A 15,694-nucleotide genomic window follows, 5' to 3' on the forward strand; every position below is an offset into this window, starting at 1 on the left:
TTCACCTCACTTAATTGTCAAGTATGTGGTATTATGCCTATTTTATAGATTTTATGGATGGAGAAGAAGGTAGGCCATTTTTTCTCAATGCTATATTGCCTTTTTACTGTCATTTGGTCAAACTAGGGTGGCTTGGTAAAGCCTGAGCCAACTCTTCTAGTACCTGTTGAGCTTTTTGCCTGGCTCTTTGATTTTCCCACAGGATTACTATGTATTATGTCTTTTGTCCCCACTCCCCCCACCAAAACACATGTCCCCATGGTTTACCCTTCTGTATCGAATGACAACCTAGTACCCACAAAAACAAGGGGGAAAGTTCACAGCTTTAGACCCATCAATATCTTTTATTTGGTCTATGTGTCTCTTTCTATACAGTACCATACTGTTTTTATTATTATAGCTTTATAGTTTAAAATCAGGAAGTGTGATAACTTCTGGTTTTGTTCTTTCTCAGGATTGTTTTGGTTATTTAGTGTTTTTTCTGGTTCCATACAAATTTAGGATAGTTTTTTCTATTTATGTGAATTATGCCATTGGAATTTTAATAACGATTGTGTTGAATGTATAGACTATAAGTAAAAATACCATTCTAATATTGAATTATAATTTTCTAATTTTGTCTATTTTCACCTTTGCCACACTTGTGTGCTTTCTTATGTTTTCCTGTAGCTTATTGGTGTCTTTTGTATTCAGCTTCAAGAACTAACAGTATTTCTTACAAGGCAGCTTTTGTTTGTCTGGGAAAGCCTTATTTTTCCTTTGTATTTGGTGAATAAAGTATTCCTAGTTGGCAGTTTTTTTAAATCTTTCAACACTTTCTCTTTTTTTGGTGAATGCATGTATGTATTTATATAAATCATAGTCTCATTTACATTTTATATAATTTATTTGGCTTATCTCTTCTCGTCCACTCAATCCCATATCGAGATATATCAGTCTATTCCATGCCTTCATACTTTAGGTCTTATTTTATTTCAGTGACTCAGATTATTATTTGTATTTCCTATATTGTGACTTATTTGTTAATTTCCTTAACCCACTAATCTATTAGAGCTTGATGGTGTTCTTATGGATGGTTAGTTTTATGTGTTTTAAAATATTAAGACTTTGTCATATTATAAATGTTTTCAATTTTTTTTCTTTTAAAGTAATTACTGGTTTTCTCTGTAAAGGAGTCTTAAACGGTGAATTTTTTTTCTTTAGTTTTTTCCATTATCATTTATCCCCTATAGGGTATGCTAAGTGAAATAAACTAGTTAGAGAAAGACAACTAATATGATTTCACACATATGTGGAATTTTATTAATAAACTAAAATCTAATTTTTGTATACTATAAAGATACATAGACCTAACCGGTTCTGCTCAGTGGATAGAGTGTCGACCTGGGACTGAAGGGTCCCAGGTTCGATTCTGGTCAAGGGCATGCACCTTGGTTGCGGGCACACCCCCAGTAGGGGGTGTGCAGGAGGCAGCTGATCGATGTTTCTAACCCTTTATCCCTCTCCCTTCCTCTCTGTAAAAAAATCAATAAAATATATTTTCTAAAGATACATAAAAATTTTAGTAACTTTCTGAATTAACAGTTTGGGCCCAAGGTATTAACTCTTATGGGGTGCTGTATATTTTGTTCATATGATTGTGTTCCTTTGACTATTTTGAAACTCAGTATTTGCTGGATGAATGACTGCATTTCTGATAGGTATTTACCTCTCCTCTCTTTCACTGATTCTCTTTCTATCTCTGCTCCTCTTCTCAAAGTTGTTTTTATTTATTTATTTACTTTTTCTTTCTGTTGAAGTTGTTTTTATTTTTATGCTTCAGGCAGTGGTTTTCAACCAGAGACAGTTCTCTCTCCTTCCTAGGAGTCATTTGGCGATGTCTGGAGATATATTTGCTTTATCACAACTTGGTGGTGGTGGGGTGTTACTAGCAACTAGTGGGTAGAGGCCAGGGATGCTGCTGAACACTCTAAAATATAGAGATAGTCTTTGATCATGAAGAATCATACGCCAAGGTGTCAGTAGTTCTGAGGTTGAGAAACCCTGCTTTAAAGTGACATGTCTTTTCCTCTATCTACTTGCAAAATATGTATAGAAAAAAGCAAAGCAGAAGTAATTAATGCTTGATTGTTTCAAGGAACTCCAAGCAGTAAGGAATGTTTGATTAAAGAGGGAAGTTTACTGGAGTCCCAAAGTTATGGTGCAGTATGTTATTGCTCTTCCCAATGTAGAATTGTGGACATTTATAAAGCTTAGGAGATGTCAAAGAGCAATTCTTTAGAGCTGTCAAAAAGAAATTCTCTTACCTTTTACTAATGCTTATGGATTTTCTACCATTATTTATTCAGTATCTCTTAGTGTTACATAAATACCCAGTTCTCTATTTCTTATGATATACATTCAAAGTTTTGTTTATTTTGCTATTCATCATTCATTTTTTGTCATTTTGTCAGTTTAAAATGGCCAATGGATCTACCTTTGCCTGAAAAAAGACTTCATTGCTCTTAAAATTGATTCATTGAAAGGTTTCATGTTTTTTTAAAAAAATATATTTTATTGATTTTTTACAGAGAGGAAAGGAGAGGGATAGAGAGTTAGAAACATTGATGAGAGAGAAACATTGATCAGCTGCCTCCTGCACACCCCCCACAGGGTACATACCCGCAACCAAGGTACATGCCCTTGACTGGAATCGAACCTGGGACCCTTGATTCCGCAGGCCGACACTCTATCCACTGAGCCAAACCGGTCAGAGCAGGTTTCATGTTTTTTATTGTGGCATGGTTCTGATTATACTAATCCAGCTGCAACTCAATTCTTGCCTTTTGTCTTGCTTTAACATAAAGCTGTTATCATTTATCCTATACTAGAGCCCTTTGCATGAAGAGATTCGTGCAATAGGCCTTCCCTTCTCCTGGCTGCGGGCACCGGTTTTCCCCCGGCACCCGGGACCCAGGCCTTCGCTCTGGCCGGAACCGCCTTCCGTCCTCCGTCTTCGCTGCTCCGGCTTGCCTTCGCTTGGAGCCTACGTATGCAAATTAACCACCATCTTTGTTGGCTGTTAATTTGCATGTCACGCTGATTAGCCAATGGGAGGCGTATTGAAGGTATGGCCAATTACCCTGTTTGTCTATTATTAGATAGGATTATTTATACACTATGGCAAAATGTCACCTTGCTTCAAGGTGACTTTGAGCTTATAGGGATCTTATATTTTGATTAAAATATAATGTCTGGGATGTTGAATATTTTTAGTCTGTTCTGGAAGGCTGGATGAATCAGAGCAAGTGAGTGCTTGTAAATCTTTACATGGGGATCAAGACATTTAAGGGAAGTGAAAAGAATACAGGCAGTATTTGAAAGAGAATTGTGCAGACATGTGTTTCATTCTGGCTCATTTTTAATAAAATTAACTACAAGGCAAAAAACAAATAAACAAAATGGAGACAGGATCTAAGATGACCTCATAGGAGAGGAAGCCTTAAAGTTCATTGGTGTAACTAGAGAGAGACCCTACAGTTTCAGAAGCCAAAAAGATAAGAACCTATAAACAAGCCTAGAAAGAATTGTTACTGAGAACCTATGTGGTGTCATGGCTTCCTTTATCTTTTCACTATATAAATCCTCTTATATTACTGTTGAATTTTTAGGGACAGCTATAGATGGGGTGGATGTGTGTGAGGACAGGAAAATTATATAATGTTTAAGATGTATATTTAACAAAAAATAGTTTTATTCTAAAATTCCTTCATTTTATAGTAAGATTTACCTATATATTTAAAGTAACAGTCTCCTTGACTACTGGTACCAGGAAAGGCAAAATGGGAATGTACCTGAGAAACCATAGTAAAGCAAACAAAACGTCAGACTTCTGGGATTTAAAAGAATGAGTGTTCTTAATGCTTTGCAGTAGTGAACTTGAGTTCATAAAATCATGAAATGTATAATGAAATTTAGACTTCTCACATGATAGAATTGCTGTGGTATGTGTACCCTGTTTTATCTCATCTTAATATTAATGATTTAACTTCCTGAAGTAGGTTTCACTTTTAGGTTTTAAGAAGTGAATCTCTTATTTTATGTTTTCCAGTGAATATCACCTCTGCCAGGCAATTAACAGGATGCAGTCGCTTCAGCCATATTTTCCCTTCATCTGCTTACCAGCACATTAAGATGCATAAGAGAATTCTGGGGCACTTGTCATCTGTCTACTGTGTAGCATTTGACCGAAGTGGGAGAAGAATTTTTACAGTGAGTGTAAAATTTGTAATACTGTACCATATTAGAGATTAACAACAATTGAAGCTAGGCTTCATGGCATTGAATTATGGTGTTTTTTTTTCCAGTTTATCCTTTTTAGATACATGAATGTAAGGAAAGATGAATGGAAATTGAAAATCTTTTTCTCATTCTATATAAATAAATGAATGTGAACTTTAATGTCCCCTATCTTTAGAGAAATTTTAATAAATTTTCAGAAAGCCTTATAGTTTAGAGGTGGTTAATTTATATGAAACAAGTTTTATCTACTCAATTTCATTTACATTTTAGCAAATATTTATTAATATGCATTTTCCGTTTGTCACTTAGTGTAACTGTTGCCAGTTCTGCTTAATTAATGATAACATCATCCTTATGGTCAAATAGTTGAACTATACTACACAGTAATGAAGATTACAGTTATTGTGTATATCTTTCTTTGATTTTAGTATTGGTTATATTTAAAGTTGGGTTTTCATTAAGAAGAGTATACTGTGTGATTTTGAGCACAAAATTGTAACACACTAATATTTCCAAGAAAAGGCTTATTAGCCTCATTACTTTAGTACTAAGTTAATACAAAACTGTAGGTAATGGCCTAATTTTATTTATTTTTTTGTTTTGTTAATTTTCATCTGAGGATATCCCCCCACCCTTATTGATTTTTAGAGAGAGTGGAAGGGAGGGAGAAGGAAGAGAGAGAGCAATTGGTTGCCTCCCACATTCACCCCAAAAGGGGCCGGGGATCCAACCTCTAACCCAGGTATGCACCCTTGACCGGGAATTGAAACCATCACCATTTGGTATGCAGGTGATGGTCTAACCACTGAGCAAGACCAGTGAGGGCTGGCCTAATTTTTTTTTTAAATTTCTATGCTATAACTAAGGAAGTGGTTTGTATTTTGAGAAAGTGTAATTCCTTGGAGTTCATTACAAAGTCTTTCATGGATATTTGCAAGACTCCAAATGCATCACATAAGTATTTGTTTATTAATAATCACAGTGAAGATGATGATTGCCATCTTGCTATAAATAGATAATTATTAAATAACTTATCTATAATAATAAAAACATACTATGCTAATTAGACTGGACATCCTTCTGAATGACCTTCCAGATGAAGCCGGGGCTGCAAGGGAAGCCCAGGTCCCAGGTGCTAGAGGGAAGCTGGTGCCGGCAGCTGGGGGAAGGAAGGCCTACTCTTGCATGGATTTCATGCATTGGGCCTCTATTTTCCATAATGGGGTAGAATTGCTTTTTACTATTTTTTTAACTTTTTTATTAATTAAGGTATTACAAATGTGTCCTTATCCCCACATTGTCCCCCCATCCCCCCAGTTCTGCCCTCACCTTCACCCCCCTGGTGTCTGTGTCCATTGGTTATGCTTATATGCATGCATACAAGTCCTTTGGTTGATCTCTCCCCCTTACCTCCACCTCCCCTACCTTCCCTCTGAGGTTTGAGCATCTGATCAATGTTTCTCTGTCTGTAGATCTGTTTTTGTTCACTGGTTTATATTGTTCATTTTAATCTACAAATGAGTGAAATCATGTGATATTTATCTTTCTCTGACTTATTTCACTTAGCATAATGCTCTCCAGCTCCATCCATGCTGCTTTGTACTATTTTTAAAGCTCTTTAGAAATTATTAATAGGAAGTTAAAAATATTTTCACCAGAGATTATCAAGAAAAAGCCTCATGTTTACTGAGAAATGCATGTGGACTTTGGGTTACATTTTTAAGTATTTGTAGAATAAATATTCAAGCAATTAAGAAAAAAAAAGGCTGTCAGGCCTAAGGAAAGAAAGAATGGCAGAGATACGTAATCCTAAAATTTTTTTTAGTTGTCAGGGATTGATAGTAGTTTGAGGAGCTCTCACAAATACCATTGCCAGTTTGGACAATGCTTTGTCACTGCTATCATTTGAACATCATTTATATTTGCTACTGGATCCATATTATGTGGAGAGGAGAGACTAAAAAGTAAAGGCTTAGGAGTGACTTAATAAAATCTTCCCTTTGTTTCTCCGGCTTTTGGGGGAAAAGGAAATATCTGCTTCATTGTAAATCTTCTGTCCTTTCATGTTGCCATAGGGTTCAGATGACTGTTTGGTGAAAATTTGGGCAACGGATGACGGACGCCTTCTTGCTACACTTCGAGGGCACTCTGCTGAAATATCTGACATGGCTGTAAACTATGAAAACACTCTTATTGCTGCAGGCAGCTGTGATAAGGTTGTAAGAGTGTGGTGTCTTCGAACTTGTGCACCAGTAGCAGTCCTTCAGGGACATTCAGCTTCTATTACTTCCATTCAGGTGAGAAAATGAAAAGATGACCTCTAACGTAATAACGTAATAACGTAATAACGATGAGAATTCTCTTGTTTTTGTTATATTGTGTTGAAAATATTATAAAGAATGGCTGACAGAAAAATGTTGCCCTCTTAAGGGCTTTGTTCCTACCCTGCAGACATGTATTTTTTAAAGTTCTTGTTTCATATAAATCCATTCCCTTTAGAAATAAATAAAAAGGGAACTAAATAGGTTTTTTAAATATAGAGTGAGGCATCTTATTTGCCTCGTTCATATTTATGAAGATGGGAGAAGCTTATAAATGCTTTTGGGAGTAATACTAATAATACCTGTTAGTCAGGATATAAACAGGTTCTAACTTGAATATTGGCACATTTTGTGTTAACATTTAATCCAAGATGTTTTTCAGTCAGATTTAGAAAGAGAGAGAAGTTTCATGTTACAAAAAATTTTATTCTTAATATCAGCTTGATATTTCACATACAGTACATTGGCTTCTTTTAAATACTTTATCATATAATGTTTTTACCAGGTGTTAGTAGTGGAAGTTCTGGATACCCCCTAAAGAACTTTTATTTAATCAAACTAAGCTGAACTTTTGTCCTCTTTGTGTTGAGAGCAAAATAGAGGACTCCTTCTGAAAAGGGCTTTTATTTTTTGGTCAAGGAGATCACTTTTGTGGATGATATAATTACTCCAATTTACTTATTCTTTAGTTGCTAATAAGTATGCCAGTCATTTTGTGTGTATGTTATTTAAATAATGTATTATCTGTTTATGAGGAGCTAGCAAGGATTGGGTTCAATATAACATATTGAATTTGAAAAACTTTCATGTCAAATTTTTGATCAGTTGGAATTATTTTATGGATTTTGTTTTGAGAGATTTCCAGGTACTTTTGTTCCCACCATTCTATCTGACAGTATTATTTCTGGAATTTGGAGGTACTCTTATATAACAAAAAATGACTTTATACTGAAAAAATGTTTATGATTCTGCTTGATTCCTTCATAATTTCATTTGCTAGTTTCTATCTCATTTTGTTTACTTGTGGGAATTCCCTAGAGATCCATGGGACCTCTTCTCTATCACATTTTTTTTCCTTATTGATTGCATCAAATCTCATGGCTTTGAATTTCATCTTTAGGCTGATGACTCTCAAATTTATCTTTGTGTCTTGGGACCTGTCATTTTGCTCCATACTTGTATATTCAACTACTCACTTACGAATGTCTACTACACATCTCAAAGACACCATATTTAAAATTGAACTCCTGTCTTCCTTCCTCAGATCTGATCCTCCCAAAGCTTTCCACATCTAAACAAATGACAGTTTAATCCTTCTAATTGCTCAGAGTAGTTATCCCAGACCTTTTCTTTATCTTATATCCCATATCTAAGTTGTTAGCAAATTATGATGGCTCTACCATCAGAATGTGTCTAGAATCTGACAAATTCTCATGACCTCCATCTTACTACCCTATTTTAATTATCTCTGATGAGATTGAAATAGACTTCTAACTGATCATCTTACTTCTTCTCTTCCCTCTCTCTTACCCCAGTCTAGCCTCTGCATAACAGACTAAGTGATTTTAAAATGGAAGTTAAATCATGTAACTGCTGCTCAGAACCTTCAGAAGTTTCCAGACTCAGAGTTAAAGCCAAAGAAAGTCTATTTTTAAAATCATTTTTCAATTATAGTTGACATACAATATTATATTAGTTTTAGGTGTACCCTCCAGTGATTAGACATTATATAACTTACCAAGTGATCATCCTGATATATGTCATACTCATCTGACACCATACATAGTTATTAAAATATTATTGACTATATTCTTTATGCTGTACTTTACATCCCCCTGACTCTTCTGTAATACCAACTTATACTGCTTAATCCCTTCACCTTTTTCACTCATCCCTTTAACCCCCTCCCATCTGGCAACTGTCAAAATGTTTTCTGTATCAACGAGTCTCTTTCTGTTCTACTTCTTTATTTTGTTTTTTAGATGCAAGGCGGGTGCCAACAGGGGCCCCGTTATTGCTCCACCTGCTGGTCGCCCCCACAGATTGACCCTGATCACTGGCCAGGCCTAGGGACCCTCATATATTGGGAATATTCCTTTAGATTTAAAAATTAAAACCTGGCAAGGCTACTCTAACACTGAAAATACAGGATGATGCAGTGATGACCTGCATGGACTCTGGCTTGCATATTTTGTGGTCAGCCCTGATTCTGACACTTATAACTGTGTGACAAAGCAATTACTTAACTTCTCTCTGCTTCAGTTTTTCCACTCACACGATGGGGAAAATGGTACTACTGCCTCAGAAGGATCATGTTATGTACTACTTTTTATAATCAGGGCAAAAAAATGTAGCTTCCCATACAACAGCAAGATGCCTTTCACCTGTGTGAAAAGTATGGTCACTGGTGCATGCAGCATCCCATGCTGTGATTGTGAGAGGGAGGTCTGACTGCTGGTTTAGGCCTGACATCCCCCAATGGGTCCCAGATCACAAGAGGATGCAGGCTGAGTTTCATGCACCATGCCTCTGGTAGATAGATATGTATTTACTGCCATTTTATTCTTATTTTTTAAATGCTTTTAAAAAAAATCCTCACCCAAGGATATTTATTCCATTGCTTTTTAGGGGCGGGGGGGAGGAGACAGAGAGAGAGAAACATCGATGTGAGAGCGACACATCAATTGGCTGCCTCCTGTCCACACCCCATCTGGGGCCAGGGATCAAGCCTGTAACCGAGGTACATGCCCTTGACCGGAATCGAACCTGGGACCCTTCAGTCTGAGGGCCAATGCTCTTATCCACCGAGCCAAACTGGCTAGGCTATTATTGGCTAGGGCTATTGTTCATATTTTTGATCTTTTTATTTTCCTCTTAAACAAAGACCCTTTAACATTTCATGTAAAACTTGTTTGGTGGTGATGAGCTTCTTTAGCTATTTCTTATCTGGGGAGCTCTTGATATGTCCTTCAATTCTAAAATGATAGCTTTGTTGGGTAGAATAATTTGGTTGTAGGTCCTTGCTTTTCACTGCTTTGAATATCTCTTGCCAATCTTTTCTTGTGCTGTGTCTAAGATTCTCTCCCTGTCTTTAAACTTTTGCATTTTAATTATGATGTGTCTTGGTGTGGGCCTTTTAGGGTTTATCTTATTTGGGACTCTTTGAGCTTCCTGGACCTGTATGTCTATTTGCTTCAACAGGTTAGGGAAGTTTTCTGTCATTAGTCTTTCAAATAGGTTTTCATTGTATTGCTTTCTCTCTTCTGCAGGCAGCCCCATGATGTGAATGTTGGTACACCTGAAGTTGTACCAGAGGCTCCTTACACTATCATTTTTTAAAATTCATTTTTCTTATTTTAAATTTATTTTTGTTGATTTTAGAGAGGAAGGGAGAAGGAGAGAGAGAGATGGAAACATCAGTGATGCGAGAGAATCATTGATCAGCTGCCTCCTGCACGCCCCTTATTGGGGATCGAGCCTGCAACCTGGACATGTGCTCTGACGGGGAATCAAACTGTGACCTGGTTCATAGGTTGATGGTCAACTATTGAGCCACGCCAGGTGGGCTAATTTCTTTCTTTTTTTTTTCCTGTTCTGATTGTTTTTTGCTTTCTTACATTCCAAAGTGCTGATTTGATCCTCAGCTTCATCTTCTCTACTATGATTCCCTGTAAATTTTTCCTCATTACAATTAGTTTATCTTTTATTTCTGGCTGGTTCTTTTTTTTTTTTAATTTCTTTATTGGTTAAGGTATTACAAATGTGTCCTCATCTCCTCCATTAGCCCCCAACCTCCCCCCCCCCCCCACTCATGCTCTCATCCCCCTGTTGTCCGTGTCCATTGGTTTGGCTTATATGCATGCATACAAGTCCGTTGATCGTTTCCTCTTACCTCCACCCTCCCCTACTTTCCCTCTGGGGATTGATAGTCTGATCGTTGTTTCTCTGTCTTTGGATCTGTCCCTGTTCATCAGTCTATGTTGTTCTCTATATTCCACAAATCAGTGAGATCATGTGGTATTTATCTTTCTCTGACTGGCTTATTTCACTTAGCATAATGCTCTCCAGTTCCATCCATGCTGTTGCAAATGGCTGGCTGGTTCTTTTTATGGTTTCCATGTCCTATTTTTATGCTGTGAAATTCTCATTAAGTTCATCTACTCTTCTACTAAGTTCATTGAGCATCCTTAAAGCAGTGTTTTGAACTCTGCATCTAGTAGATTACTTGTCTTATTCTTTTTCCAGAGTTTTGTTCTATTCTTTCATTTGGGACGTGTTTCTTTACCTCCTCATTTTGGTAGCCTCCCTGTGTTTCTTTCCATGTATTAGGTAGAGCTGCTATGTCTCCCCAGCTTGGTAGAGTGGCTTTATATAGTAGGTCTTATAGGGTATAGTGGCACAGCCTCCCCATTCACCCAAGCTGGGCACTCCAGGTATGACCCTCCTCCCCCCCTCTCCCCGCTGTGTGGGCTGTGTACACCCTCCTGTTGTAGTTGTACACCCTCCTGTTGTAGTTGAGCCTTGATTGCTGTTGGCACATCAGTGGAAGGGATCTATCATGAAGGCGATTGGCTACAAGGACTGGCTATAACCAACTTGGAGGATTAATTGTCCAGGGCCCCACCCCATGGAGTAGGACTTACATCAACAGTGTTCTCGTGCCCATTAAGTCTGCTTCTTGAGGTTATCTCTTATGGAGGAGGTTGAGTGGTGCTTCGATGTGCTCTAAAACTCTCTACTTTGTACACTGGCTCTTGGGATCCTGGCAGGTACAGGCCGAGGTCAGCTGCCAACTGTGCTCTGTTCAGGGCTTCTCAACATGAGCTATAGATGGCTGCTACTGTGCTGGGTTTGGTGGTGCCCATGTGTGCCAAGCTGCAAACTAAGGCTGGCTATTTGCTTGTGGACGTCTGGGGTCATGTAGGGAGAAGTATGGGGCATGCCAAGGCCAAATGCTACTCGTTTGAGAGACTTTTGGGAAGTCTGATTCTTGAGCCAAGATAGGCCATTCTTATGAAAAACTAGAAACATCTTGGGTGGGCCCACAAGTTGGATGGGGTGGGATATCAGGGAACTACCAGGGTGGGGCAAATTGTGATAGCCAGGTTGATGGAGACTTAGGAATGGTGCCCACCTACAAGCTGTGTGTGGGGGGGGGGGCTCAGAAAAGGAACAACAGCCTCTGCCAGCACTTCTGTCTGGGAGAAAGATGCCTGGGAGAAAGCTGTCCCCGTTCCGTAGCTCTGGTCCTGATGCCAGACATTTTAGTTCCTCCTTGTATGTCTCTGGTGCCTTTCAAGCTACTGTTTGTGCCCCCAGCAGCCTTCCATTGCACTTAGCCACAATCCTTGTGGTTTTATTGTTTGCTTTATTTTTTATTTTTATTGAATTTATTGGGTTGTTATCCTATATAATAAAAGAGCTAATATGCTAATTAGACCAAACAGCAGAATGACCATCCAGATGACCTTCTGGACGACCTTCCAGATGAAGCTGGGGCTGTGAGGGCCTTCGAGGGCCGAGTCCCTTGCACGAATTTCATGCATTGGGCCTCTAGTTGATTAATTAAATTATAGATTTCAGGTATACAGTTCTATAGTACATCACCTGTATATTGTATTGTGTGTTCACTACACCAAGTCCAGTTTCTTTTCATCACCATTTATACCTCCTTCACCCTCTTCTACCTCCCCCACTCCCCTTTCCCTCTGGTAACCACAGTACTTTTGTCTTTGTCTATGAGTTTATTTTTCAGCTAGAAGTTATGGGGACTTCTCTTCCTGGCACTGGAACTCTGAACTGGGGCACCTGGTATGTGGCTGGAATCCTTCCTCCTCAGGGGAACCTCTGCAGCCAAGACATCCCTCTTGATATTTATCTGCCACATATGGTGTGGGACCATCCTGATCTTTGTCTCTACCCCTTTTACCAGTTTAGATATGACTTCTTTATGTCTTTAGTTGTAGGACTTCGTTCAGATAGATTTCTGGCAGTTCTGAATAATAGTTATTCTGTAGTTTACTTGTAATTTTGATGTGGTTGTGTGAGAATGCGAGTATCACATTTAACTATGCCATCACCTTGACCAGAAGCACAAAGCCAAAGTGTGTGTGTGTGTACACTATTGATTTCAGAGTAGGGAGAGGGAGAGAGAGAGAAACATCAATGATGAGAGAGAATCACTGATCAGCTACCTCCTGCACACCCCCTACTGGGGATTGAGCCTGCAACCTGGGCATGTCCCCTGACTGGGAATCTAACTGTGACCTTCTGGTTCATAGGTTGGCGCTCAATCACTGAGCCATGCCAGCTGGGCAAAACCAAAGTCTTTATAGTGACCCACAATACCTTACTTACATTCTCAGCCCCTTGCTGTTTGACCTGCCTCACCTCTTTCTGCTTGTTTCCTCTTATTCTGCTTATCAGCTACATTCTCTGCTTTTTTTTTTTCCTCACCTGAGGATATTTTTCCATTGATTTTTAGAGAGAGTAGAAGAGGGAGGGAAAGATAGAGAAATATCGATGTGTTCACATCGATTTGGCTGCCTCCTGTACGTGCCCCGACCAGGGCCTGGGCTGGAGAGGAGACTGTACCCGAGGTACGCACCCTTGACTAGAATCGAACCTGGGACCCTTCATCCATAGGCCGATGCTTTATCCACTGAGCCAAACTGGCTAGGGCTCCTCTCTGCTTTTTAGACCTCTCTAGCTACACTCCTGCCTTTGCTTTTACTCTTTCATGGCTCTGGAATAGTCTTCAATGAATATTCACATGGCTTGCTCCTTCAATATCTAAGCTCTTTGTGCAAATGTCACTTTGTCAGGGAGATCTTCTCTGACCACCTTACTACTTTGAAATTGTAAATTGTCGTCCCCCCACCAACATTTCCTATCTCCCCATAGTTTCATTTTTGTCCATACTAATGATCAACGTTTAGCATGCATTCTATATGCTTTATTTATTCTTTGCTAATTGTCTCTATTAACATTATGCTATATTATCCTTCCCATTTCTTTTTCTGAAAAGTTTAGATAAAATGGTATGATGTTAGTAGTGGTTGCTTCTGGGTGATGGGATTATAATTAGCTTTTATTCTGTTTTTCTATATTTCCTATATTTTCGTCAATAACTATGTATTTGTATTTGGAAACACACATATAAGTGTTTTCTTTGTATAATCTTTAACATGACTTCTCATTTAAAAACAATCCAGTTAAGGTACATTGATGGGCTATATCATCCTTTGTGTTTGATGAAACAGTTTAAATATAATGGGAATAATACATTTTTTCTTGAAACTTAATAAAATTATACTATTTCATACTTAATTGTCTCTTTCCTATATATCAGAGATCAGCAAATCTATTGGCCAGTTAGTAAATATTTTAGGCCTTGCAGGGCATATTATCTCTGTTGCAACTAAACTGTTATTGGGTGCAAAAGCAGCCATAGACACTGTAAGTTGATGTATTACAATAAAACTTTATTTGGAGAAACAGGCACCAATTTTGATTTGGTATGTGAGCTGTAATTTGTAGACTCCTGTTAAACACTGTGGATTAAACTTTCTAATGGAAGCTCCTCTATCTCAGAAGTGAAGATATAAACATGCTACTTCAGTATTGGTTTATTTTACTGTGCATCAACTGTTAATGGATAATATTAATTGATAATTTTTATTTGGTTTTAACTCTAGTCATTTGAAGTTCTATGCTTCCAAAAAAAACCTAAAGAAATGATTTCTAATATCTATAATGATCATTTCCTTTTTATTTAAGTTCAGGATTTATTTAAACTTGAAGCATCTTGATCCTTAGTCGTCATTTCAGTGAAAGGTGTATATTTATTTCTGTTTGGGATTTTAAATCTCCCAGGCATTCTGGAGACTGTGGTTTGATTTTCAACTTTTTCCTTGTCCCAGGCATCATGAAACCAGTGACTTTTCTCTTTGTGATTTTTTTTTTTTGAGGACTTGTAAAATACTGAAAATTAGAGCTTGAGAATCCTACATGATAAATGGTCTACCTAGGGTAGAAGTCATACTTTAAATAGGCAACTTAATCTGTTGTTTAATCTATTTTTCCCATAGTGATATGAACAGAAATTTCATCTAGTTTACATTATCCATAAAAACAAATAAAAGTGATTTAAATTTAAAAAGGACTAAATTGACATAGTACTTCATTGAAGTAACTGTTTAAACAAACTATTAAAACTCAAATACTTAGATGTTAGCTACCTAATCATTGATTATAGATTTACTTGTGATACCCTATTCATATGGAACTAAAAGTTTCATAATTATTGCTCTATAAGCATATAATTAGCAGATTTGTAACGGTTTAACTAGTAATGACTTTGAGTTTTTTTCTCCAATAAAAGTATTGAAGTAGCCCCTGACTGGGTGGCTCAGTTTGTTGGAGCATCATCCCACACCAAAAGGTTGCTGTTTCAATTCCTTGTCAGGGCACATACCAAGGTTACAGTTTCGATTCCAGGTTGAGGAACAGGTGGGAGGCAACCAATCGATGTTTCTCTCTCTTTCTCTCTCTCTCTGTCTCCCCCAACCTTGTCTCTCTCTCTCCTGCCCCCCCTCTCCCTCTCCCTCTCTCCCTGTCTTTCCCCCTTCCTCTCTAAAATCAGTTTAACAAAAAAATATATCTTTGGATGAGAATTTTTAAAAAGCATTGAATAAACTTAAAGAGTGATGTTGAATAATTTTAAAATAATTATTTTTAGGACTAAAATAATTATTTATCCTACATTCAATGACTGATTTTTTTCTTCACTTTTTTTGACATTTTGTAAGATATTCATTCATGTAAGATATTTAAATAATTTATTCAAACTGAAATTCTTGTGAATTTATTTAAAGTAATTTGTTAAAGTGGTTATAATTTTAGAACATACTTTGTTTAAAAAATGTTTGAACATGAAAGCTTTTTAATTGAATTAGAACTTGTTTGTTTAGTTTTGTCCATCAACTAAAGGCACAACCAGATACCTCACTTCTACTGGTGCTGATGGAACAATCTGTTTCTGGCAATGGCATGTAAAAACAATGAAATTTAGGTAAGTTTGCATTTGGGTT

The 15,694-nt window shown here is 37.5% G+C and overlaps 1 protein-coding gene across 1 annotated transcript in view; it reads left to right on the forward strand.

The window, feature by feature from the left end:
* Positions 1–15,694, forward strand: part of BRWD3 (bromodomain and WD repeat domain containing 3) — a 144,418-nt gene that overhangs the window by 49,618 nt on the left and 79,106 nt on the right. Inside the window, exons 7-9 of the mRNA XM_081080783.1 lie at positions 4,091–4,251; positions 6,357–6,578; positions 15,575–15,675. Coding sequence (XP_080936909.1) covers positions 4,091–4,251; positions 6,357–6,578; positions 15,575–15,675 — 484 coding nt within the window. The remainder of the gene's footprint in view (positions 1–4,090; positions 4,252–6,356; positions 6,579–15,574; positions 15,676–15,694) is intronic.

The sequence above is a fragment of the Myotis nattereri genome (assembly GCF_964212035.1).
Source record: "Myotis nattereri genome assembly, chromosome: X".
In the NCBI taxonomy this organism is placed as follows: domain Eukaryota; kingdom Metazoa; phylum Chordata; class Mammalia; order Chiroptera; family Vespertilionidae; genus Myotis; species Myotis nattereri.